This window comes from Symphalangus syndactylus, chromosome 20 (assembly GCF_028878055.3).
Source record: "Symphalangus syndactylus isolate Jambi chromosome 20, NHGRI_mSymSyn1-v2.1_pri, whole genome shotgun sequence".
NCBI lineage: Eukaryota > Metazoa > Chordata > Mammalia > Primates > Hylobatidae > Symphalangus > Symphalangus syndactylus.
Window position 1 is genome coordinate 61,629,151 of NC_072442.2, and position 25,458 is coordinate 61,654,608.

The following is a 25,458-nucleotide window of genomic DNA, read 5'->3' on the forward strand; positions in this document are numbered from 1 at the left end:
GGCCAGGCGTTGGGAGGCGGGAGGCTCGGCCGGCACTCCGGGTGAGGATGGCACGCCCCTGCCCTTGCTTCTGCGCACAGGGAAGTCATTCGGCCCCGAACTTGGGCTGCCTTTCCCATCCTGACCCAGCCCCGGTTTTTTTTCGAAGCCGCCGCTGGATAGGTTGCATTACTAGGCTTCCTCCAGCCACTCTCCCTGCCCAAAGCCTTCAGAAGCCGCCCCTCTGCCCTTCACCTGGCCCTTATCCACTGTCCCAGCCTCATTTCTTTCTCCCTCCCTGAACATCTTCTGCTCTCCTTTCCCTGGGCACTGCCCTCATCCTGGGGTCCCGGCTGCTGCCATCCCTGGCCCTGGAAAACCAGTGTGGAACCCAAAGAAAGGTGGAAGAGCAGCTTTTAGAGTGGTGTTTTTATTCTTTGGGGACAAAGCTGGGTTCTGTGGGTGTAGGATTCTCCAGGTTCTCCAGGCCGTAGGGCCCAGAGGCTTAATCAGAATTTTCAGACAAAACTGGAGCCTTTCTTTTTTCCCGTTGGTTTATTTGTAGTCCTTGGGCAAACCAATGTCTTTGTTCGAAAGAAGGAAAATAATCCAAACGTTTTTCTTTTAACTTTTTTTTTTTAGGTTCGGGGGCACATGTGCAGGCTTGCTATATAGGTAAATTGCATGTCACGAGGGTTTGTTGTACAGATTATTTCATCATCCAGATAAAAAGCATAGTACCGGATAGGTAGTTTTTCGATCCTCACCCTCCTTCCATGCTCCAACCTCAGGTAGGCCCCATTGTCTGTGGTTCCCTTCTTTGTATCCATGTGTACTCAATGTTTAGCTTCTACTTATAAGTGAGAACATGTGGTATTTGGTTTTCTGTTTCTGAGTGAGTTCATTTAGGATAATGGCTTCCAGCTCCATCCATGTTGCTGCACAGGACATGATCCCATTCTTTTTTATGGCTGCATAGTATTCCATGGTGTATATGTGCCACATTTTCTTTCTTTTTTTTTTTTTCAAGGGAGAGTCTCGCTCGGTCACCCAGGCTGGAGTGCAGTGGCATGATCTCGGCTCACTGCAACCACCACCTTCCAGGTTCAGGCGATTCTCCCGCCTAGGCCTCCCAAGTAGCTGGGATGACAGGCGCTTGCCACCACGCCTGGCTAATTTTCGTATTTTTAGCAGAGACTGGGTTTTGCCATGTTGGCCAGGCTGGTCTCAAACTCCTGACCTCAGGTGAACCACCCGCCTCAGCCTCCCAAAGTGCTGGGATTACAGACGTGAGCCACCACGCCCGGCTGCCACATTTTCTTTTTCCATTCTACCACTGATGGACATTTAGTTTGATTCCCTGACTTTGCTATTGTGAATAGTGCTGCCGTGAACATTTGTGTATATATGTCTTTGTGACAGAATGATTTAGATTCCTTTGGGTATATAACCAATAATGGGATTGCTGAGTCAAATGGTAGTTCTGTTTGATCATGTCCCATTTGTCAATTTTTGCTTTTGTTGTAACTGCTTTTGGGATCTTTGTCATGAAATCTTTGTCCGTTCCTATGTCCAGAATGGTATTGCCTAGGTTATCTTCCAGAGTTTTTATAGTTTGGGGTTTTACATTTAAGTCTTTAATCCATCTTGAGTTGATTTTTGCATATGGTGTAAGGAAGGGGTTCAGTTTCAGTCTTCTGCATATGGCTAGCTAGTTATCCCAGTACCACTTATTGAATGGGGAATTCTTTACCCATTGTGTATTTTTGTCAACTTTGTTAAAGATTAGATGATTGTAGGTGTGTAGCTTTATTTCTGGGCTATTATGTTCCATTGATCTATGTGTCTGCTTTTGTACCAGCACCATGCTTTTGTACCAGTATCATGCAGTTTTGGTTACTGTAGCCCTGTAGTATAGTTTGAAGTTGGGTAATGTGATGCCTTCAGCTTTGTTCTTTTTGCTTAAGATTGCTTTGGCTTTTTGGGCTCTTTTTTAGTTCCAAATAAATTTTAAAGCATTTTTTTTCTGATACTGTGAAGAATGTTATTGGTAGTTTGACAGGAACAGCATTGAATCTATAAATTGCTTTAGTATGGCCATTTTAACAATATTGATTCTTCCTATCCATGAGCATGGAATGTTTTTCCATTTGTGTCATCTCTGATTTCTTTCAGCAGTGTTTTGTAATTTTTGTTGTAGAGATCTTTCATATCCCTGGTTAGCTGTATTCCTAGGTATTTCATTCTTTTTGTGGCAATTGTGAATGGGATTGCGCTCTTGATTTGGCTCTCAGCTTGGATGCCGTTGGTGTATAAAAATGCTACTGATTTTTGTACATTGATTTTTGTCTCCTGAAAGCTAGCTGAAGTTGTTTATTAGATCTAGGAGCTTTTGGGACAAGATCATGGGGTTTTCTAGGTATAGAATCATATCATCTGCAAACAGAGATACTTCGACTTCCTCTCTTCCTTTTTGGTTGCCTTTTCTTTCTCTTGCCTGATTGCTTTGGCGAGGACTTCCAGTACTATGTTGAATAGGACTGAAGTGCCTTGTTCTAGTTCTCAAGGGTAGTGCTTCCAGCTTTTGCTCATTCAGTATGACGTTGGCTGTGGTTTTGTCATAGATGGCTCTTATTATTTTGAGGTATGTTCCTTCATCGCCTGGTTTGCTGAGGGTTTTTAACATGAAGTCAAGTTGAATATTATCAAGGCTTTTCTGTATCTATTGAGATGATACGTGGGTTTTGTTTTCAGTTCTGCCAAATCTTTTCTTTTAAAGCCCAACGAACAAAACCCATCACTTTTCACAAGACCACCACAGCAAGTAGGCAGGAAAGCCAGTGTTAAAAGTGAAATCTTTTGAATTTGTAGTACCTTTTCTTTTCCAAATCTAGGTGAAATTTCTCACTTGTTTTCCTTTCGGTGAAGCTAACCACTGGCATTTCTCCTAAGAAATGGATATAAAGAAAGTTTGATATGGTTAAAGTAGGAAGTGGTAGCTCCTAGAATATCTCTGGATATTGCTGTCCCTTGTTACAGAGCATGAGCCCTGCCCAAAGACTGGAGTGTAATGGCATAGAAAAGGTCAGGAGCCCACTGAGCCAGGAGTATAGGAGGCTTGCAACAAAGTTTAACAGGGGCCTGTTGCTATCACTGGGTGGAGGGACAGATGGGAGAACACTCACACCATGGAATCTTAGGCAGCCATTAATAAAAATAAAAATAAGCCACACTGTTTGGCTTGCAGGGATTTCCTTGGGTATTGCTGAATTTACATTAGGATGTAAAGAAATGTTGGCCAGGCATGGTGCCTCATGCCCTGTAATTCCAGCACTTTGGGAGTCTGAAGCAGGTGGATCACCTGAGGTCAGGATTTCAAGACGAGCCTGGATAACATGGTGAAACTCCATCTCTACTAAAATGCAAAAATTAGCTGGGTGTGGTGGTGGGTGCCTGTAATCCCAGCTACTCAGGAGACTGAGGCAGGAGAATCGCTTCAACCTGGGAGGCAGAGATCGCAGTGAGCAGGATTCTGCCACTGCATTCCAGCCTGGGTGACAGAGCGAGACTCTGTCAAAAAAAAAAAAAAAAAAAAAAGAAAGGTAAAAAAATGTATATAACAGGACTCCAAATGTGTATGTTTGTATGTGGTTATATAAGAAATTGCTAAATAAAATACAGGGTGCCCCAGTTAAATTTTAATTTCAGCAAAACAATCATTGCATGGAACATACTTATACTAAAAACAATTCTTTGTTTCTCTGAAATTCAAATTTGACTGAACGTCCTGTATTTTTATTTGCTAAATCTGGCATCTCTGTTATATAAGGATGGAGAAAATTATGAAAGGAAATATACCAAATCGTGGGAGGCAAGGAAAAATGGCCCTAGTAACACCCCCAGCAAATATGAAATTAGCCCATTTTTGTAAAATTATATGCCTATATGCATACATGATGCATAAGGAAGTTAGAAAAAAAGGTTTTGGCCTAGTAAGCCTTTTGTAAGGAGCATGCATAATATACTAAGTGAAAAAGGCAAGTGGCAGAGTAATAAGTATAGTAAGATAATATGTGTGGAAAAAGAAACAAGTAAAAACTTGTTTAGGTTTGTATACGCAAAGGTAGAGCTTTGAAAAGATGCCCATAAGACTGTCCAAATTGGTATCTCAGGGTATGGGGTTGGGGAAGTAGGGTTGGCTTTGCTTTTATACTTCTTTATATGATATTATATCAACTAGCTCCAACAAAATCTAGTACTTATGTATTTTGAAAAAAATTAAATTTTTTTAAGTAAGACATTTAGTCTGGAGCTTAAGAGCATAAACTTTGGAGCTATATACATGTGGACTCAGGCTGGATACTGCCACCTTCTAATTGTATAGTCCTTGGGAAGCTACTTTACCTTATCTGTAAAATGGGGATAAAATGCATGCCTATTGTTTATGATGAAGATTATAAAGAGCTCTGTATTGTAACTGGCACACAATGGTTAACAACCTCTAATGCCAGTTGTTATTTTTACTAGAAAATAACCTAGGACATAAAAATCAGGATATTCAGGGAGATGCCTATAAACCCTGATCTTCTTGAAGCACACCTTGATCTGCTGGAGGTAAGCCACCAACTGGCTTAGGATCTTGACCAAGACATCTCATCTCTGGGCCTCAGTGCCATATCTACACCATGAGAGAGATAGACTGAGTACCCTCTGCTTCATGCATTTAATCAACAGTATTGGGGCACTTGCTCCAAATCAATCCCTGGCCTAGAAGCTGGAGACACAGAGAAGAGGGACCTCGCTCTACCTTCAAAGACCTGGCTTGAGTCAAAGGTGACTCAGTCTCTTGGAGGTGATGCAAATAAACAGGTGGTAAGTGCTATGAGAGAGTGCATTTGGGCACCCAAAGAAGTGAGAGTAAGAGAAAAGGGCCTTTTCAGCCACAACATTTGTGAACATCTTTCAGATCTTGGATTTTTTTAAGACACTGTGTGGATGGTTCACAGCAAGGTAAGCAGAGAACAGAGGCTGAGTACCTGATGTTGATTTAGGATCGGCAGGGGAAGCAGGATGCCACACTGAGAACATCTCCTCAGAATGTCATAGGCTGCTTTATCTCCTCTAGGGGAGCTGGTCCTGGGCTTGGGCTCTGACATCAAAAGTGGATCCAAGGTTTTGTTTTTGCTTCTTGGTGCTTTCTTTGATGAACTTTCAGAATGAAGAGGAAATCTGTTTATACTTCTTGTCTTTGGACGAACATCTTTCTCCATCGTGGAAGTTTGATTCTCAGCAGCTTGACTTGGAAGAGATGAAGGAAGGATTTTTGGCTTTCCAACAGGAAAGTGTTTCTTAAACTCTGAGTCTGGACAACACTTACCCTGCAATTGTGAATAATGTATCAAATTTTAAAATGACTTCAGCTTTAATGGTCAGAAAATACAGTAGACTAGATAACACAAAAACTTCCCACTGTAAACACTTTTAGATGCTGTAAAAAATGTGACAGACATTCAATTTAATAGCTGGCTTTGCAGGACAGAAAGAAAATTTTGCATTCGAGGAATGAAGGTCTGACTGGTTGCTATGGTTTGAATGTGTCTCCTCCAAAATTCAGGTGCTGCCAATGTGATGGTATTAAGAGGTGGGGCCTTTGGGGGTGATTAGATCATGAAAGCTCCTCCCTTTTTAATGGGATTAGGGTCCTCATAAAAGAGGCTTCATGAAGCATTTGGCTACAGCCTTCTACTCTTTTGCTTTCTACCATGCTAGGAGGCAGCAAGAAGGCCCTCAACAGACACCAAATGGTGGTGCCTTGATCTGAACTTCCCAGTCTTCAGAGCTGTTCGAAATAAATTTCTGTCCTTCATTGTTACTCTGTCTGTGGCATCCTGTTATAGCAGCACAAATGGACTGGTTAAGCCCAGGAGTTGACACTGCTTATGGGAGATGTAGGGTCAACTTTGTAACTAGGGGCTTGGATGAGAGGAAAGTCCCATCCACACAGGTGGGGAATTGGAAGTAAGACTCTATTGACCCTGCATAAAGCTGGAAACTTTAAAGGGTAAATTATAGTGGGTAAGAGGAAAAGTATCAGCTAATGAGAAAAGGAAAGTGGCAAGGAAGCTTTTCCTTCTTGGGTCGGTATTTGAGTGTGGAGACGAAAACTCACGTCCCTGAAAACTCAAAATCACAGGTCCATGCCATTCCCGTGTTTGGGATTAGGATTTACTTTAGCCTCATGGTCTGGGAATCCCTGAGCAGAAGAATTAACATAAACATTGAGATGTCTGGCAGAAGCAATCACAAAATTCCTCTGGAGGGACAATAGCCTCAAAATAGGTCATAGAGAATCCTCATAGGTAGAGTACCACCAGATAGAAACTCACAATCCAAAATTACACAAGGAAGCTATCTACCTTGAGTAAGAGTCACAGACACAAAAGTAGTCAGATTAGCCTCCAAGAAGTTCAAGTAATGCAACTATAGGATAGAGACTGTAAAATAAATTAATTAAAAATGATTAAATCCAGGAAAAGAATAACACCTCATGAAAAACAGAACAGGTAAATTTGAAATTTTCTAATTTGTAATAAACAAATAATAACTTTATATATTTATGGGGTACAATGTGGTATTTTAATATATGTATACATTGTGGGATGATTAAATCAAGTTAATTAACATAACCATCACTTCACATACCTATCATTTTTTTTTTGTAGTGAGAACAAAAATAGGCAAACTTGAAAGAAAGATAAATTGAACTTCTAGACATGAAAAATGCAGGTATTGAACCTAAATGGATGGGCTAAAAACAGCAGATTAGATTTGGCCAAGAAAGAATGAATGAACTTGGAGATAATTTCAGGAAATTACCCAGAATATAGGAGATAGAAATAGAGAAAATGTGAAAGGTTAAGAGACATAAGGCTATTAAAAGAGAGAAATGAAAAAAAAAAAGAGAGTCATGAAAAAAAAAGAGAGTCATGAAGCTAGAATGAGAATGCTTAATACACATGTGTTATGTTCCAGAAGGAGATTTGAGAGAATGTGGGAGAGTTGGGGAATGTTGGGAATTCAAAGAGATAATAGATGAGAATTTTCAGACCTGATTAGTGACATAAATCTTTATATTAAGGAAAGAGAAATCTTGAGCAGGAGAAAAGCAAACACATTTGACTACATTGTTCTGAACAGAATGAATAAAAATAAAACTACTCTTAAACACATTACAGGTAAAAGGCAAAGAGGATCTTGAAATCAACCAAATATAAAGATTACATACAAAGGAATGGCAATTAGGCTGGAAGAAAATACATCAACAGCAATAACAGAAGTGGGATGGCAGTGGAATAATCTTCAAAATGATAAGAGAAAATAGCTGTTATCTAGATTTTGATATCCAGCTAAACTATCATTCATGGATGCAAAAAACAAAAAGTGTATTTTCAGGCAACTAAAGATTTACTACTCAAGGTTCTTGGTGAAGAAACTACTGAGATATATTTCAGGAAGAGAGAAATCATACCCAGAAGGAAAGCTTAGGATCCAAGGAAGAATGTCATCAAAGGGAAGGGTAAACTTGTGAGTATATCCAGTTGGGCACAGTAGCTGATACCTGTAATCCTAGCACTTTGGGAGGCCAAGGTGGGCAGATTATGTGAGGTCAGGAGTTTGAGACCAGCTTGGCCAACATGGAAAAACCCATCTTTACTAAAAATACAAAAATTAGCCAGACATGGTAGCACACACCTGTAGTACCAGCTACTTGAGAGGCTGAGGCAGGAGAACTGCTTGAACCCAGGAGGTGAAGGCTGCAGTGAGCCAAGATCGTGCCACTGCACTCAAGCCTGGGCAACAGAGTGATACTCTGTCTCAAAAAAAAAAAAAAAAAAAAAAAAGAAACAAAAAAAGCAAAACCAAAAATGTGTGAGTATATCTAAACAGGCATTAGTTACATAAATAACAACAATAATCAGTAAAGAGGGGTAGTATGAAAGCAAAATGAAACAAAATTCTGGCAGCATTTTCACGTAAGATAGGAGTAGACGATCAGTATTAACATGTTCTCAAATCTATATACTGTTTGTAAGGAGAGTAGAGATAATGACTAACTTTAGACTTTATTTAAGTCAAGTATTTATATTAAAATGTTAAGGGTAACTACTGAAATGATAGAAATAAATGTAAAATTGCCTAATCAGTAGAAAAGAAGAAAGAGAATAAATCTTGCTCAATCCAATAGGAGACAAAGGAGAAGCAAGCAGCAGCAGCACGAGCAGTAGTAATGAGCAAGAGTGGTAAATGCAAGGCCCCAAAACGATGGGGGAAAATTATTGTTAATGTCATTGAGAGTGATAAAGGCATTGTGATTAAGAAAATGACTGTATTTTTGAGATATTAAAGAATGATGGTGAAATAACAGGATGTCTTGGATTTGCTTTAACGTACTTTAGAAAAAAAAAAAACAAAGAATAGTTTAAGTCTGGAAAACTTTTGATTTCCACACGTAAACAGCTATTTTCTCTTAGCACTTTGAAGATTATTCCACTGCATACCCACTTCTATTATTGCTGTTGATATATTTGCTTTTAGCCTAACTGCCATTCCTTTGCTTGTAATCTTCTTCAGTTTATTTCAAAGAAATCAACCTTTGCCTTTTACCTGTAATGTACCTAAGAGTAGATTTCTCTTTATTCGCCTTGTTTAGAACAACAACTGTTGTATCTGGGGAGTAAATACATGAACATTTATTGTATTAACTTTCTACTGTCATATTTGTTTGAAAGTTTTGTAACCAATTTTATTTCTTTTATTTTTAGTGGACAAGTAATAACGATACATACTTATAGAATACAGTGATCTCCTAATACATGTATACAGTAGCCAAATCAGAATTGTAATAAAATTTTTAAAAAACAAATTAAAACGGTCAATAGATTCTATAGCCACCCAAGCTATCATTTTCAGACATATAAGGCCTAAAAAATTTGCCTCTCATGCTTTCTTTCTCAAGAAACTATTTGAGGATATGTTCGATCAAACAAGGAGTAACCTAAGAAAGAGAAAGATGAGACGTGAGATTTGGGAATCAGAACTCCAACCATGGAGAGAGTGGAAGAAATTCCAGACCAACAGCTAATCATCAAGCCTGGGGCGTAACATGCTCCCAAAATGAAATGGATAGACTATCTGATGTGTTTAGTCGTACTCAGGGGAATTTTCAGATCTGGTAGAGAATTTTAGGGATGATTTAGTGATAGGTACCTAGAAAGTGAAACAAATGAAAAACTGAAGCAATTATCAAGTCCAGGGAAAACAAAAAGTTGTAGGAGAAAGCACACATAATCATAGTTCATGTGGAAAACCATTTATAATGTTTACATGGTTATACTAATGTAATACTGAATATTTATTTAACCAGAATGAGTGAAATCAATAAATTGGAAGGATGAAGTGAAGAACTTTGGAGGTGTGTGTGTGGGATGGGTGGTATAAAAAAAGTGAAATCTATATTCCTAAATCCTTATGAGTCAATAGGTAATGTCTAAAATTGGAAAAAATATAAGAAGGTGCTTTAGACATATGAAGGTGATTACCAGAAGAAACAGCTAAAAGTGAAAGTAGAGTATTTGTGTCTGGGGAGTAGTTAGCATGAAGGGGACCAGTGGGGCTTATAGTTTTTCTGAGGTGGTAGGAGACAATTAACAAGGGCCATAATAAGTAAGCAAATTAGATGATATGTTAGAAGTTGGCAAATGCTATGGAAAAAAAATAATAGAAGAAGGTAAGGGGTTGGTAAATAAGTGATGGAGAGGGGGTTGCAATTTTAAATAGGTTGTTGTGGTACATCTCCTTGAGAAGGTGCCATCTGGGCAAAGACTTGAGAGAAGTGAGAGAGTTAGCCCCTGGAATAAGGTGGGGAAGGTGAGGAGGTAGCTTCCAGCCAGAGGCAGTAGCCAGTGAAAAGGCCCTAAGGCATGGTATGCCCAAGAAACAATCAGGAGGTCAGTGAGCTGAACAGGAGTAGTACATGAGATCAAAGAGGTGATGAGATAACAAAGGAGGCAAAGATGATGTAGATCTCTAAGGCCACTGTAGTTTTGAGTTTGCATAAAATGGGGCAAGAATCAGTACAGAGATCTGAACAGAGGAGCCAAACAATCTGACTTGTATTTTTAAGGGATCACGTTGACCTCTGTGATGAGAATAGACTGTAGGGGGCAAGGTGAGAAGTAGGAAGACCATTTAGGAGACTGCTGCAGCATCTGGGCTAGAGAGGATGATGGTTCATACCAGGGTAGCAACACGGAGGGAAAGAGAAGTCAAGAGTGAACCTGAGATTTTGGCCTGAACAACTGGAAGGATAGAGTTGCCATCAACTGAGATGGGCCAAGCTGTGGCAGAGAGGATTCCATTTCAGATGTGTTACATTTAAGATGTCTATCAAGCATTCAAGTGAAGATGCAGTAAATAGTAACATACAAATCTAGAGTTTGGGGAGAAAAGCCCAGACTGAGATAAAAATTTGGAAGTGTCTGACTACATATGGCTTCTTTTTTATTTCTTATATTTAATTATTTTTTGAGATGGAGTCTCACTCTGTTGCCCAGGCTGGAGTGTAGTGGCGCGATCTCAGCTCACTGCAAGCTTCGCTTCCTGGGTTCACGCCATTCTCCTGCCTCAGCCTCCCGAGTAGCTGGGACTACAGGCGCCCGCCACCAGGCCCGGCTAATTTTTTGTATTTTTAGTAGAGACGGGGTTTCACTGTGTTGGCCAGGATGGTCTCGATCTCCTGACCTTGTGATCCTCCCACCTCGGCCTCCCAAAGTGCTGGGATTACAGGCGTGAGTCACCACGCCTGGCCTTACGTATGGCATTTTTAAAAATCAGTAGGTAGGATGAAATAATCAAGGCAGTGAATATAGGTAGAAAAGAGACCAGAGACTAAGCCCTGGGGCCCCAAAATTAAGAGGTTGGGGAGGTAGAGAATGAGAGACCACCAAGGTCATTGAAAACCATGAAAGTGTGGTACCCTACAAGCTGAGAAAGTGCATTGAGGAAGAGGGAGTGATGAGCAGTAAATGCCCCCCATAAATTGAGGACTGAGAACTGAGCATTGGATTTAGCAATGCACAGGTCATTGATTTTGACAAGAGCAGATTTGGTTACAATGGAGACCCAGACTGGAATGGGAATAAGAATGGGAGAAGAAAACACGGAGGCAGTGACTTACAGACAACTAGTTCAAATGTTTTTCTACGGAGGGGAACAAAGAAACAAGATCGTAGCTTATAGGAAATGGGATCAGAAGTATTTCATGTTTTTCTGGCTTTGGGTCATATTAATAAAAAGTTAAAGACTGAAAACCAGAAAACCACCTAGTATACATGATTTCAATCCTTAATTTTCAAAATTTAAAAAAAAGTTCTTTTCGTGCAAGGCCAAAGATTCACCATTGATATATAAATATTCAATAGTGGTACCCCTTTAAAAACATTGTAAGAAATGTTAGGACATCCTAGAGTTTTGAGACTTTGTTGTTGCCTGTGTGTACAGCTCATTTAACCTCTCTCTGTTGCAGGACAGAGAGGGAAGAATTGCTGGAGCAGTGTAGCAAAAAACTTGTGTGACCTTGTGTAGGCAAAAAGAGAGGATATAGCATACGAGTAGGGGGGGATAGGCTTTAGAGAGGCACACAGAAAGCTCCTCTATGGTTAAGAGTTGGGAAGGCAAAGTAAGTGAATGTGGATGCTGCCAAGGAGATAGATCTGGTATTGGCTGGTTGTGGATGTCTTCTTTTCCTGAACAAGGAGATAAACCATTATCCCCATTTTCCTCAAAAGAAGAAAGCAGCTCAGAGAGGTTACACAGCCAGTAAGGGGCAGAGCAGAACGAAAATGCAGAGTTTCTGGGCACAAATCCAGTTCATGTGTTTTGGAGCTCCCCACTTCCCTGTAGCCTTCAAGTAAGTGTGTAGGTGCCTTGGTTGCCAGGCTGGACATTTGAAGGGAAGTAGTCAGCTTCACTCTTGTTCTGGTGTTCACCAACTATTTTCTCATTCAAACAGAAGACATGGACCACTTACAGAATCGAATAAACATCAGTACCTACAGAATCGAATAAACATCAGTACTTACAGAATCGAATAAACATCAGTACTAAGGAAAACAAGTCAGTAGGTGATTTCCACGTACAGCCGAGGCTGAGAATCCCGTGGCTGGGGCAGCCCATCTCAGACTTGAAATGCCTGGGAAATCGTGTGACCCTGCATATTCTGATTTAGCATTTCTAGGGGGAGGGCCTGAGATTCTGCATTTCTAATAGGATTCTAGGTGATGCTGATGCAGCTGGTCCACAGACTGCACTTCAAAAAGCAAAGAGCTGAGAGGTGGAAACAATCCGAATGTTTACCAACAAGTAGAGAAACAAAATGTGGATGATCGTAAAAGGGCCATTAAATTTGGGAGGCTGAGGAAGGCGGATCACCTGAGGTCAGGAGTTTGAGACTGGCCTGGCCAACATGGTAAAACGCCGTCTCTACTAAAAAAAAAAATACAAAAATTAGCAGGGCGTGGTGGCAGGCGCCTGTAGTCCCAGCTACTCTGGAGGCTGAGGCAGGAGAATCGCTTGAACCCGGGAGGCAGAGGTTGCAGTGATCCGAGATCACACCACTGCATTCCAGCCTGGGCAACAGAGTGAGACCCTGTCTCAAAAAAAAAAAAAAAAAAAAGAAAAGGCCATTAAAAGGAATGAAATGCTGATACATGCCACAGCTACAACACGGGTGAACCTTGAAAATGTTACAGTAAGTGAAAGAAGATAGTTACGTAAGACCACATATTATATGACTCCATTGATGTGAAATGTCCAGAATAGACAAATCCATAGAGATAGAAAGCAGATTCGTGGTTGCCAGTAACTGGGAAGATGAGGGAATGGATAGTATCTGCTAATGGGTATAGGATTTCTTTTTGGAATGATGAAAATATTCTAGAACCAGATTGCACAACATTGTGAATGTACCAAATGTCTCTATAGTGATGGCAAATTTTACATTATATGTGGTTTACCACAATAGTAAAAAGAAAAAAAAAAGAGCTAAAAGCTGGATCATCTCTATGGTTTCTTTAGTTTTGATATTCTGTAGTTTTAGGAACTGAAGTGTTAAGAAAGGTAAACAACTTTCTGCCCAAGGAGAAGGAGAAGAGTTCTTTGGAGAGAAGCCTTGATAAGTTTCCCAAAGGAGAAATACTTCATTCTGTGCAAAAGAAGGGAGCAACTTGGCACAGCAATGCACTAAAAGGTGCTTAGGGCTATGGAGGGAAGAGCCTGTGAGTGTTCCCAGGCAAAATCAGTCAGTCAGTCAATCACATAACTGCGTCTCTACAGAGTCCTCTTTTTGCACCAAGCCCTGATGTCAGGAAAATGATAAAAGTCATTCAGTTTTGCAGGAAGCTCACAGTCTAATAGAGCAGACTCCCACATGGGACGGAAAACAGTAAGACAGGCCCTATTGAGGACCAAATTGCAATGTCCAGGCCATGAAGGTTGGAGATGGTCAGAGGTGATCAGGGGGTGTTGGGAGTGGTAAGGGAGGCCCCTTTGAAGGGCTGGGCACAAATGAAGACTAGTTGTGTGTGCTTGATTAGCCTAAGCAAGTCACTAAACTATCTTTTTGAACAAAGCAAAAAATAAATGTGGGGCCCTTAATATCCATGCTATGTAAAATTGGGCCCAGAATCTGCCTTTCCTATCACACTTTTCAGAATGCGGACCAACTATTGGCACCATTAGAAAATTACTAATTGCTACTCACCATATGGTGGAAATACTTATTTTCTGGAATCATTTGGTTGCAATAATTACAGTAGATTTCCATTTCAGGAGCTGAAATTCTTTTCCCTGAATAAGCAGAGAGACAACACCACAAATTATTGTCCTTGTCAATGGCTAGCCCAGCTCTCCCACAACTGCCTACGTGGCCTGTGCTCATGAGCATGAACCGCCCCCCGGACCTGCCTGGCCTTGACTTTCCTGCGCTGCCAGCATCCTTGACCACACAGGTAACTCTTGGCCGAGTCACCCACATCATTTCCTTTACGGCCACAGATGTGCACTCAGGGCAGCAGCAGCCGTAATGGAGAGACATTTTCCTGGAACAGGACTGGTTTCTAAGGAGATGAATGGAGCTGTAGCCACGGATGCCAACCCTCTCCAGTCTGACTGTGCTCTTTCGTTCCACCAGTTTCCAGGCTCTGTGATCAGACCAGGTGTTGGTTGAACACATCTTTGTTGACAGTGTTGAAGCTGTGTTGTGTTGTGTTGTGTTGTGTTGTGTTGCACTGAAGTGGGGTTGAAGACTGTGTTTGAGTCTGCTGACGTCCAGCCATGCTGGGATGAAGGAAATGTACATGACTCTCACACTTTTCAGGTTTCCATTGGCCAGTTTTGCCTTTGGGTAGATTGTTTATCAGGAGAGCGTTACTGTCTGGGGAGTTTTAGGCTCTCTCCCATGTTACCATGTTACCAAAACAACTAGCAAAGATACCAAAGGATCTGTCACACTGATGGTTGTGTGACAGTAAATACACCCTCATAAAGAGGTGAGTGAGTCAAGTGAACATAAAATGGTACCAGGGAGCCAATACATAGGCCCCCAGGCCAGGAGCTATCGCTAGCTCCCTTCTGGCCATTGCTGATAATGGAAAAAGCCCTAGATTCGGTGCCAGGAAATGTGGGAGTCCAGTCTTATTTCTACCTCTAGCAAGCACCTGCTTTATTCTGTGTGTAGGTTTCTCATCTGTAAAAGGATGCAATGGATCTCTGCCAGGTTAGGATTGTGCTAGAGGTGCTCAAAGAAAGCCTCCTGTTTCCTAGGACTCCCCATGCTCTCTCTTTTTTTTTTTTTTGAGACAGAGTTTTGCTCTTGTTGCCCAGGCTGGAGTGCAGTGGCACGATCTCGACTCACTGCAACCTCCGCCTCCCAGGTTCAAGCGATTCTCCAGCCTAAGTCTCCCACGTAGCTGGGACTACAGGCGTCCGCCACCACGCCCGGCTAATTTTGTATTTTTAGTAGAGACAGGGTTTCTCCATGTTGGTCAAGGTGGTCTCGAACTTCCGACCTCAGGTGATCTGCCTGCCTCGGCCTCCCAAAGTGCTGGGATTATATGCATGAGCCACCCCCGCCTAGCCTTCTCCATGGCCTCTTTACTCACCTTTGTGGTAGCTAGGCTGTAGCCCCGGCCTCCTGGTCTCCCTGGACCAGTCATTTGAAGACCACAGCAGACACACTGGAAGGCCACTCTGAGGCATGGTTTAGAATTAGAATAGCCAGAAGAACTGAGACCTATACAGCAAATACACTTGTCATCCGTCCTGTTGGGAGCTTCCCTTCCTTGCATCCCATCCAGGAAAGGCTCTGGCCCTTGGAACGTCTCTCTTCCGCCCGGGTTTGTGTGCTCACCTTTCCCGAGCTGGGCCTGTTCACTCCGACAGACATCTGTGTGCTGGGCGAGCATGCGGTGCATGATGAACTGGCCACAGCCTGGGCAGGGCTCTGTCCGGCTGCCACAGTTGGACTCATGGAGCTCCAGCTTGCTGAGCTGCATGTCCAGTTCGCAGAACTTACACTCAACAGGGCGCTCCTGGCACTCATTGGCCTGTGGGAGGTAGCAGGAAGGGCATGATCACTGGCCTTTTTTTTTTTTGAGACAGAGTCTCACTGTGTCGCCCAGGCTGGAGTGCAGTGGCTTGATCTTGGCTCACTGCAACCTCTGCCTCCCGGGTTCAAGCGATTCTCCTGCCTCAGCCTCCCGAATGGCTGGGACTACAGGCGTGTGCCACCGGGCCCAGCTAATTTTTGTATTTTTAGTAGAGACGGGGTTTCACCATGTTGGTCAGGCTGGTCTCGAACTCCTGACCTTGTGGTCCGCCCGCCTCGGCCTCCCAAAGTGCTGGGATTATAGGCATGAGCCACCCCACCTGGCCGATCACTGGCCTCTTTGACTGTAGGCAGATCAAGGACTTGTGCCCATCTGCCTAGGGAATTGGGGCCAGTATGAGAAAGCAGATGAGAAGGGTCAGAGTGGGGGACTGCCCTCGGGGGATCTGAGCTCTGATGGACTCATGGACCATGGAAAGCCCTTCTGATCATATCTGGGGGACAGGAGGACCTGTGTTATGTGGTGGGCTAGTTCTCCATTGCTCTCTGAGCCTAATGGGGTGAAAAGAGTGGTCAGGTGGAAAGCTCTATTACTGGCCTCCCCTTTCCCCTTCCTCTCCTTTTCTCAGGTTGGTCTATTTGGCTGTAAAGGAGAAATCACATGGGGCTCTTACCTCATGAAACTCCAGCGAGGACTTCTGCACGCTCTGCTGACACATTGTATACTCAACCTAAACACACACACACACACACACACACACACACACACAGACACACCAGATGTGGGTCCACCCAGCACCAGGGCCTGCCCCATATCCACTTTGGCTCACGGTGCTCTGGGTTTGGGTCTGTGAACTCCCAGAGGGCAGGGATCCGGTGTGGCTACCTCAGTGTCTCTCTAGCACCCAGCCCAGTGTTCAAGAAGTGTTTGCCAGACCAGTCTGAGTTGGCAATGGCTGCCTGAGCCTGAGTATCTCCAGAGAGACAGATCAGGGGCCCCAGGAGGAATGGACATGGAAAGGCGGGAAACAGGGCTCCATCTGACTGCCTTCCAGGACCTTCCTTTTTCACATCCTCTCTTTACAGATCTCAAGACAACAGCCAGTCTTTCCTGAAACCAGAACCTCTTGCCTATGCCAGATCCATAAGCCTGTAGGGAAAGGACTGGAAATGGGAGAACTGGAGGTAGACTCAGCTTAGCATGAAAAAGGCAGGATTAACATTTCCTTTCCATGGGGCTTTGTGTGGAGGGGCTAAATGACTTCTCATGGCCCTCAAGTGAGTCTCTGCCTGGGGGACTGGGCCCTTGCCTTAAGTCTGCAGCCCTCACCCAACTTCCAGACCCCATCTCTCCTGCAGGGAGGACTGGGCCCACTCCCTGACTCCCAGACCCCATCTTTCCTGCAGGGAGGAAGGAACACTTGCCCTTCCCAGACCCCATCTCACCTGCAAGGAAGACTGAACACTCACCTTGACTCCCAGACCCTATCTCACCTGCAGAGAAGACTGGACCCTTGTCCCCCAACTCTCAGACCCCATCTTTCCTGCAGGCAGGACTGGACCCACTCCCTGACTCCAAGACCCCATCTCTCCTGCAGGCAGGACTGGACCCACTCCCTGACTCCCAGACCCCATCTCTCCTGCAGGGAAGACTGGACCCTTGTCCCCCAACTCTCAGACCCCATCTCTCCTGCAGGCAGGACTGGACCCACTCCCTGACTCCCAGACCCCATCTCTCCTGCAGGCAGGACTGCACCCTCGCCCTGACTCCCAGCTCCCATCCTCCCTGCCGCCTCCTCACCTGCTGGTGCTCAACCTTGCGGTGCTCCTCCATGTTTTCCCTGGGGACAGGCTCCTCACACTCTGGGCACAGGACCAGTAACTGCAGGCAGTAAGCCTCGTGGAGGGCGAAGTGGGCAGAGGCTACATGTGTTTTGCTACAGGGTCAAGGTGGGGGGGATAGGAAAATAGACTTATTTTCATATTAAAAAACATGGAGCTGTATTTCACACCCAGGGCTCTATCTCCAGAGGCCTTAAGCACTGAACATGTGATGATGATGACACCACCTGCCCCACACTCCCTGTGTGGGTCCGAAATCAGAGCAGCGCAGCAGCATCTGATAAAAATAAGGACATTCTACAGAGCTCTTACATTGCTGGGGTGGGGCATGGGAAGGAGCAATTACAAAGGTACATAGGGGAGCTTTCAGGGTGACAGGGAGCTTCATCATCTCAATTATGGGGATGGTGTTTCATGGATGCATATACCATAGGCCAAAACTTATCAACTGCTACCCTTTAAAATGTGAGGTTTATTGTAGGTCAATTATACCTCTATAAGGCTGTTTTTAAAATGAAACATTTCATTTTAAATAATGTAAATAATTAAATTATTTCAATTTAACTAATTCAAGAGAAGTGCCAAACTCTGTTGAATCTTTTTTCTTGTTTTCTGGTGCCCCTGTTTGGTCCACAGTGTTAGGAACGCAGCCCTGCTATGCTCATGCTTCCTGCCACGGCCATGCCAACTTCCAGAATCTCCAAAGCGAGAGCTTCCCAAGTCTCCCCTGCCTTCAGGTTCACCTGCACTAACTCAGAGACTCTGAGGTTCTTCCTGGAGACCACAATGAAGGAAGGGTTCTGAGCCTCCCCCTTCCTGGGCAGGGCGTTTTTCTCTAACCATCCTCTTTGCCAACAAGCGCCCCCTTTCGGCTGGGCGTGGTGGCTCACGCCTGTAATCCCAGCACTTTGGGAGGCCAAGGTGGGTGGATCACCTGAGGTCAGGAGTTAGAGACGAGCCTGGCCAACATGGTGAGACCTCATCTCTACTAAAAAAATACAAAATTAGCCGGGCATGGTGGCTCACGCCTGTAATCCCAGCTACTCGAGAGGCTGAGGCAGAAGAATCACTTGAACCTGAGAGGTGGAGGTTGCAGTGAGCTGAGATCGTGCCATTGCACTCCAGCCTGGGCAAAAAGAAGTGAAACTCCATCTTAAAAAAAAAAGAAGAAAGAAAAAAATGACCCCTTTCATTTCCATCAGCTCTTGCTTGTGGCAGCTCGGGAGAAGGGAAATGGGGTGGTTGTAGCCGTAAAAGCCCAGAGGATGAGAATAGTTACATGCCCATGTTCCTGGCACATGGGACGTGCTCGGAGAGGGACTGTCAAAGCCTCACTCCTCTTGATCTGAACAAGCTCTTTGCTTCCGCTCTGCGCACACCTGGCCCACAGGCAGCATCATCTTCCCTTCCTCTGTTCTCTCTCCTCTGCCTGGCCTGGTCCCTTCTCCCCCTGCTCTTCCTGGGCTGGTTGAGAAACCAGAGTACTCGAAGGGTCTGGCTGGAGCAAAGCCCTCTGGGGAGGTTCCACTCAGGTCCCTGCCACAGGTAGGGAGCTTTGAGAATGGGGCTTTTCGACAGGTCAGATTCTGCTCCCCCCCCCGCCGTTAGAGGTGTGGTCCCAGCCTCCTGCCCTGCCCCCCCTGCCCTGCCCCACGGCTCCCTTTCCAAGGAGGGTGAGAGTAGTCCTGGAGAATCTCCGTGGGAGCCTTTCTTTCACAGATGGGTGTGAAGGTCGTAGTATCAGAACCCCAAATTAGGACCCAAGGTCTCACAAGTATGAGTAGCCCAGTTGGGACCACTGGCCGGGCTATTTGGCTTCAGAACTGTCCCAGAAAGCCTAACATTTGGGGGGAAGGGGCTGCAGTGAAGTGCGGGTAATGCTGCCCACCCTCACCCAAAGATTACCAAGTTTAAACCCTCCTACCCTTGGGGCCCACGGCCTCCAGCTGCTTGTCCTCCTAAGTGTTTTTATGCAGGAACCATTTTCTGCTCCCTTCAGAAACAGCCCTATCTCGTCTGCGTCTCTCCCTTGCCAGCTCGGGTCTGCCGCTGGAGAAAGCGCTTTCTTACCAGTTCCTGCACACCGAGAAGTCTCCTTCCATGGTCGGCTCTCTGGAGTCTTTCGGTTGAGTTTCGTTTCTTGCAGGCAAGGAAACAAAACTGAAACTCTTCCGACGGCCCAGCCCACAGCCTCAGGGAGGGAGGAGATCTTCAGAATTCTCGGCTCAGGATTCCCGGTTGATTCCTGTGGCTGGACCCTCCCAGGAAGCCCCTTTACAGCATGGCCAGCCCCTGCTGTCGCCCTTGGCCGTCATTTTTGCTGCTGTCACAGCGGTGTCTACCTCCCTGAGGGTGGGAGCCTGAGGCCAGGCCTCTCCTGGGCAGCACAGCAGCTTGTTCCCTCACCCTGGCTGGCTGGCTTCGCTCTGTCTGGGTCTCCATCCCTTTTCCAGACCATCCACCTCCCACCCTTCTCCCCCATCTCTGGCTCCCTTCTGGTTCTCCCCTGCAGGAAAGAGGGAACTTGCAGTGTTGAGCTTGAATGCTGTTCCCTGAAAATGGCTCCTGGACCTCCAGGCGGTGAGGACTTTGCAAACAGCGTCCAGGGAGGCTCCGGGGATGCAGGGTGGTGTGAGCCCAGACCCAGTCTGGTGTGTATCCTCTCCGGGGTCCTTAGAGTTTTTCCAGACCCTAGAAACAGCTGTGCTAACAGAAGAACTCTAAACAACATCTGGAGTGACGACAAGCAGGCCCAGAGAATTCCGTGGAGTCTGCCAGTGGGGTGGGTGCCGCCTCTCTGAGGAGGATAACAAGATTAAGCGAAATGTCCAGGCAGGGCTCCAGCCTCCAGGCAGGCTCTAAAATTCAGGCACTAAATGAGAAGCAGTGTGTGGTGGTACTGATGATCACAGTGATAGGAGGGAAGAATGAAGGACTGTTTCAACATTGTCTATGTTCCAGGCACCATTCTAAGCATTAACTAGGCATTGTCTTCGTTTTAATCCCTCATGTAAGCATTATTAACTTCGTTTTGCTGTGGAAACAGAGGCAGTGACAGAGTGAGACTCTGCCTTAAAAAAGAAAAATGAAAAGAAAAAAAGAGAAAATGGAGGCAGAGAGAGGCTAGGTGAATCGCTCAACATCAGAGCTGGGATTCACACCAGGCTGATATGACTCAGGTGTCTATGCACCTAACCGAGAGCCCATCCACCTCATTTGACAGCTAGTTGGGGTAGGGAGCACTTGGCTGAGAGTCAGAGACTGAGGTTTGCATCTTATCTTGTTCCCTTCCTCATCGGCTAGGCAAGCTCCTTAATCCTTCTGACCCTTGATACCCACTCCTGTCTCTGGGCAGTCTGTCAATACCAAGAATGAAAAATGAGTGGGCTGGGCACGGTGGCTCATGCCTGTAATCCCAGCACTTTGGGAGGCCGAGGCGGGCGGATCACGAGGTCAGGAGTTCGAGACCAGCCTGACCAACATGGTGAAACCTCGTCTCTACTAAAAATACAAAAATTAGCCGGGTATGGTAGTGCATGCCTATAATCCCAGCTACTCAGGAGGCTGAGGCAAGAGAATCGCTTGAACCCAGGAGGTGGAGGTTGCGGTGAGCCGAGATTGCACCACTGCACTCCAGCCTGGGCAACAGAACGAGACTCTGTCTCAAAAAAAAAAAAAAAAAAAAAAGAGGGCCGTGCGCGGTGGCTCACACCTGTAATCCCAGCCCTTTGAGAGGCCGAGGAGGGTGGATCATGAGGTCAGGAGATCGAGACTATCCTGGCTAACATGGTGAAACCCCGTCTCTATTAAAAAAATACAAAAAACTAGCCGGGTGAGGTGGCGGGTGCCTGTAGTCCCAGCTACTCGGGAGGCTAAGGCAGGAGAATGGCATGAACCCAGGGCGGAGCCTGCAGTGAGCCGAGATCACGCCACTGCACTCCAGCCTGGGCAACAGAGCGAGACTCCGTTACAAAAAAAAAAAAAAGAAAGAAAGAAAGAAAGAAAGAAAGAAATGGAAAAGAAAGAAAAACGAAGAGCTTTCTTTTCACATATTGTCTCCTGCTGAGATGGGATGGGGTGGTGGCAGGGGTGTATAGATTGGACATCTTAGAGGAATGGAATGTGTGGCCAGGGGATGGGAGTGGAATTAGAAGTGACCATATGTTGCTTCTCATCTACATCCTAATTTTCTTCCAAGATGTTTCCTCCTGCAGACTGTCCCACCCACACCACCCCTTCCCTTCCTCATCAAAATCCCAGCAGTTCTTCAGGACCAACTCCTATGCCAACACTGATCTAGAACCTACCTCCTTCGTCTCTGGCTTTGCTTAGTTGGCTGTGTGTCTATTGTCTCAACTCTTCCCCATCCAATCACAGGCATGGGCGATTTGAGAGCCAGCTCTTTCTGACCCACCACCCCTGCCTTCCTGGAGAGACCCGCTGGCTTTGTGCTTATTAGGCAGAGTGCAGTACTGAGCTTCGCAGTAGCAGGCAGTCAAATGCTGGCTGACCCGAATGGATGGGGTGTTTTGAGATAATTAAGCAGGGAGTTAGAAATCTCCCCCCACCCACACAACACCCCTGAGTCGGAGGGCTCTCAAAGCGGCAGCAATGGCCATTTTCTTTTCATTTCTCAAGATAACTTAGATTTCATAACGAATATATGAATATATGCTCTTTAAAAAAATGGAATATTACAGATACAGCAATGTTTCTCTCTGACTATCATGGCTGTTCCTGGGCCGTCACTATTATTAATCAGAGAGTGTATGCAGGAACATTCTGGTTAGCACAAAAGCCTGTCCCCATTTCCACCACAACATCAATCGGTGCTGTGGGCTTGTATGATTTCATCATTCTGCCACCCGTCTTTGGCTGGTTGCCAACCCCAATCCCATAAAAAAAAAAACAAAAAAAAACTAAATGAGAAACGCTGTGTTGTGGGCTTAGAATTCCTTTCCAGGGCGCTGTGGCTACCCGCTTGGCCGTTGTTGGGAGTTTCCGGCAGTCTCTTTGTGTCAGGCCTGTGGGTCAGGGGAGGGGGGTGAAGGTTGTCACAGGAAGCCAGTCTCTCAGATGTGAACTGGCTGGGCTGGCCATGTCACCTTTGCAGGAATGGGGGGAAAAGGGGAGCAGGAAGTCCTGGCTGGACTAGGACACAGGAATAATACACCCCTCCGTGCATTGTTTTGAAGATCAGAAGAGAAATTGTGTGAAAGCTGTACTTGTACAGCATGGAAGACAGGAGAGAATATTTAAAAAGGATTGTTTTAATAGTTTGGCTTTGAGAAGGGATCTTACTTAGGATTTCTTCTTTTAAGGGATCACTACGCTAAGGAAGATGATGTAACGACAGAGATATTTCACTTCCCAGACAAAAATTATATGGTGCAATTGCACACACTTCTGTCAGTGGTGTCTTTAGAAGAATCCTGTGGTCAGAGTGGGCCTGAGTCCTGGGAGATGTGATCATATAGTCAGACTCCCCAAGCACAACGTATTTGGATGGGAGTTCGTTTGTCAGACCCAGGCAATTGCATCAGATGACTAGTCTCTGGATGGCATTCAAGCCTGGGAATATCTGTGACTGTGTTTGGGGAAGACTGTAGGCCTGGCTGGGCAGCAAAGATGGGGAATGACCTGCTGGCTGCTGCTTAGTTGGCATATGAAGGGGAAGGAAGCTTGTCATTAAACTCATGGCAAGAAAGAGCAACTCCATGACATTCTGTCTGTGTGGGGAGTGACCAGTACTTTTCTCTTCCTTTCTTTCTGTAAGAAGTCTCTTTTCACACATTCATAGTTTTTTTTTTTTTCCTTTTTCCTGGTTAAAACATCTCACCCACTTCCCCCACCAACCCATTCCCGTCCAATCAGCAATCACAATCCAAATGTCAAGGTCTCTTCCCTGATGTTTACAAGGGTCAGTGTTATGAGCCTTCTCCTTTTCCCAGATTATACATATTGGGTAAAGAGATGAAGTCTGTCTCTGTCACTCAGGCTGGAGTGCAGTGGTGATCATAGCTCACTGCAGCCTCGAACTCCCAGCTTCAAGCAATCCTCCTGCCTTCACACAGACTACAGGCACACGCTACCATACCTAGCTAACTTAAAAAAAAAATGTAGAAATGGGGTCCCACCATGTTACCCAGGCTGGTCTTGAACCGGTCTCAAGTGAACCTCCCACCTCAGCTTTTGAAGGCCCTGAGATTACAGAAATGTGCCACTGCATCCAACCAACTTTTTAATAGCTTGATCATGGTATGGTCCCCTTGGTTGCTGCAAATCTCATGGAACGCAGGACAAATGACCATATATGTAAAAAATATTTTTTTGTTGCTTTTTATGGTGGAGTGGGGGAGGTGAAAGAGAAAGAGTTTAGAGCTTCAGGGTCTTTTCACTCAGAATTTGGGGTGAACTTATTCATATGGTTAAGTTGTGGTAATGAACAGCCACTCAGACTCTCATTTTAGAGAATAACTAGTGTTTTAATTTTTAAAAATGGAAACTTATAAGTATTTCTTCCTACCCTGTCCTTGACATCACGTTGTCTTTCTTACAATGATTCACACTGGCTCTGAGATATTGTGTCCATCTCTTCTTCTTCTTCTTTTTTTTTTTTAAATGGAGTCTCGCTGTCACCCGGGCTGGAGTGCAGTGGTGCCATCTCGGCTCACTGCAACCTCCATCTCCCGGGTTCAAGCAATTCTCTGCCCCAGCCTCCGGAGTAGCTGGGATTACAGGCATCCACCACCACATCAGGCTAATTTTTGTATTTTTAGTAGAAACGGAGTTTCACCATCTTGGCCAGGCTGGTCTTGAACTCCTGACCTCGTGATCCTTCCGCCTCAGCCTCCCAAAGTGCTAGGATTACAGGCATGAGCCACTGGGCCTGATCCGTCCATCTCTTCTTAATGTTCCATTTGTAAGGTCATGCTGATACCTTAAAATTGGTCATAGTGAGAGTATTTAAACCATGGAAATGGGCAAATGCTACAAATCAGAGTATATCCCCATCCCCAAGATCTGGTTGTTAAATATTTAGCAGCACATCATTGTTTTTCTATCTCAGTAATGAGGCTCCATGCAGAAGGCCAGGGTTATGTCTAAAAAAAAAAAAAAAAAAAAAAAAGAAAGACAAAATTAAAGAAAAGTTTATTGTTCCTTAATTATCTTGTTATCATGAAGATATGAAAATTCATTTGGAGGAGAGGTTGTAAGGATCAGCTTTTACATTGACATGTGAACTTATTTCCTCCAAAACAAAATGAATCAAAGGAAGAATATTAATTTGCTTGAGCAAATATGTCAGTATTGGTCAGGAAAAAAAATATAATGTCACGCCAAGTTGGCAGGATATTATTTTATAAAGCAGAGGGCATAGTCTCGGTTGAATTACTCCCCTATTCAAGTTTGTTATTATAAATTGTATTCGTGGAGAACAGCCTACCATATTCACTACTTAATTTTGATTACTGATTAATTTTTTGATAGCTAAATAGCCTATATACACCTGGCTCAGGGGCTACAATCACAAACAAAATGAAGTCTCAGCTCTTCGTGAGCTTGCATAGCAAGATATAATCTCACCCATGCATAGATATGATCTATTTTAATTGGAGTAAGTGGAGTGGTCAGATCATATCACCTTCATGGAAAGGTAAGACATGAGGGAGTGTAAGTGTGTGTGTGTGGTGTGTGTGTGTGTGTGTGTGTGTGTGTGTTGAATGCTGGAGGTGAGGGTGGTATGAGATAGGAAGGACATTCGAGGCAGAAGGCAGAGTACAGGGGAGTGGAACAGCATATTACTTTTGGGTAGATAAATACCAAATATTTCACATGAGTATGGAAGCAATGGGAATGGATGATCTATGCCTTTTCTTCAGCAAGCAGTAAGTTGGGGAGCTACTTCCAATTTCATATTTTTTATGGTGAAAAGATATACATATATTTAGAATTAGCCAGCTGGACTTAGT

The 25,458-nt window shown here is 44.5% G+C and overlaps 1 protein-coding gene across 9 annotated transcripts; it reads right to left on the reverse strand.

Moving 5' to 3' along the window:
- Positions 1–393: 393 nt before the first annotated feature.
- On the reverse strand, positions 394–20,554 carry XAF1 (XIAP associated factor 1). 9 transcript variants are annotated; one of them, XM_055257208.2, is made up of 7 exons: positions 19,556–20,554; positions 17,445–17,580; positions 16,318–16,374; positions 15,446–15,641; positions 13,799–13,884; positions 5,016–5,357; positions 394–2,926 (listed from the first exon to the last, which is right to left on the reverse strand). In XM_055257208.2, exons 1-7 carry the CDS (start codon positions 19,585–19,587, stop codon positions 2,870–2,872), a joined length of 906 nt encoding a protein of 301 aa, XP_055113183.1. In that variant the 5' UTR covers positions 19,588–20,554; the 3' UTR covers positions 394–2,869. The 9 variants fall into 9 exon arrangements, with proteins under 9 accessions (XP_055113183.1, XP_055113184.1, XP_055113185.2 ...); XM_055257211.2 differs by lacking the exon at positions 394–2,926 and adding an exon at positions 15,198–15,328 and having other exon boundaries at positions 5,297–5,357; positions 19,556–19,641; XM_063629609.1 differs by lacking the exons at positions 394–2,926; positions 5,016–5,357 and adding exons at positions 11,956–12,089; positions 15,198–15,328 and having other exon boundaries at positions 19,556–19,641.
- Positions 20,555–25,458: the final 4,904 nt, after the last annotated feature.

Bases quoted from the DNA above. Each gene is read 5' to 3' on its own strand.
- XAF1 (XM_055257208.2), bottom strand. From the start codon at position 19,587: ATGGAAGGAGACTTCTCGGTGTGCAGGAACTG. The intron at 17,581-19,555 runs GTAAGAAAGCGC...TTGACCCTGTAG, and splicing joins TTCTCGGTGTGCAGGAACTG to CAAAACACATGTAGCCTCTG. The intron at 13,885-15,445 runs GTGAGCACACAA...CTGCTTATTCAG, and splicing joins ACAGGCCCAGCTCGGGAAAG to GGAAAAGAATTTCAGCTCCT.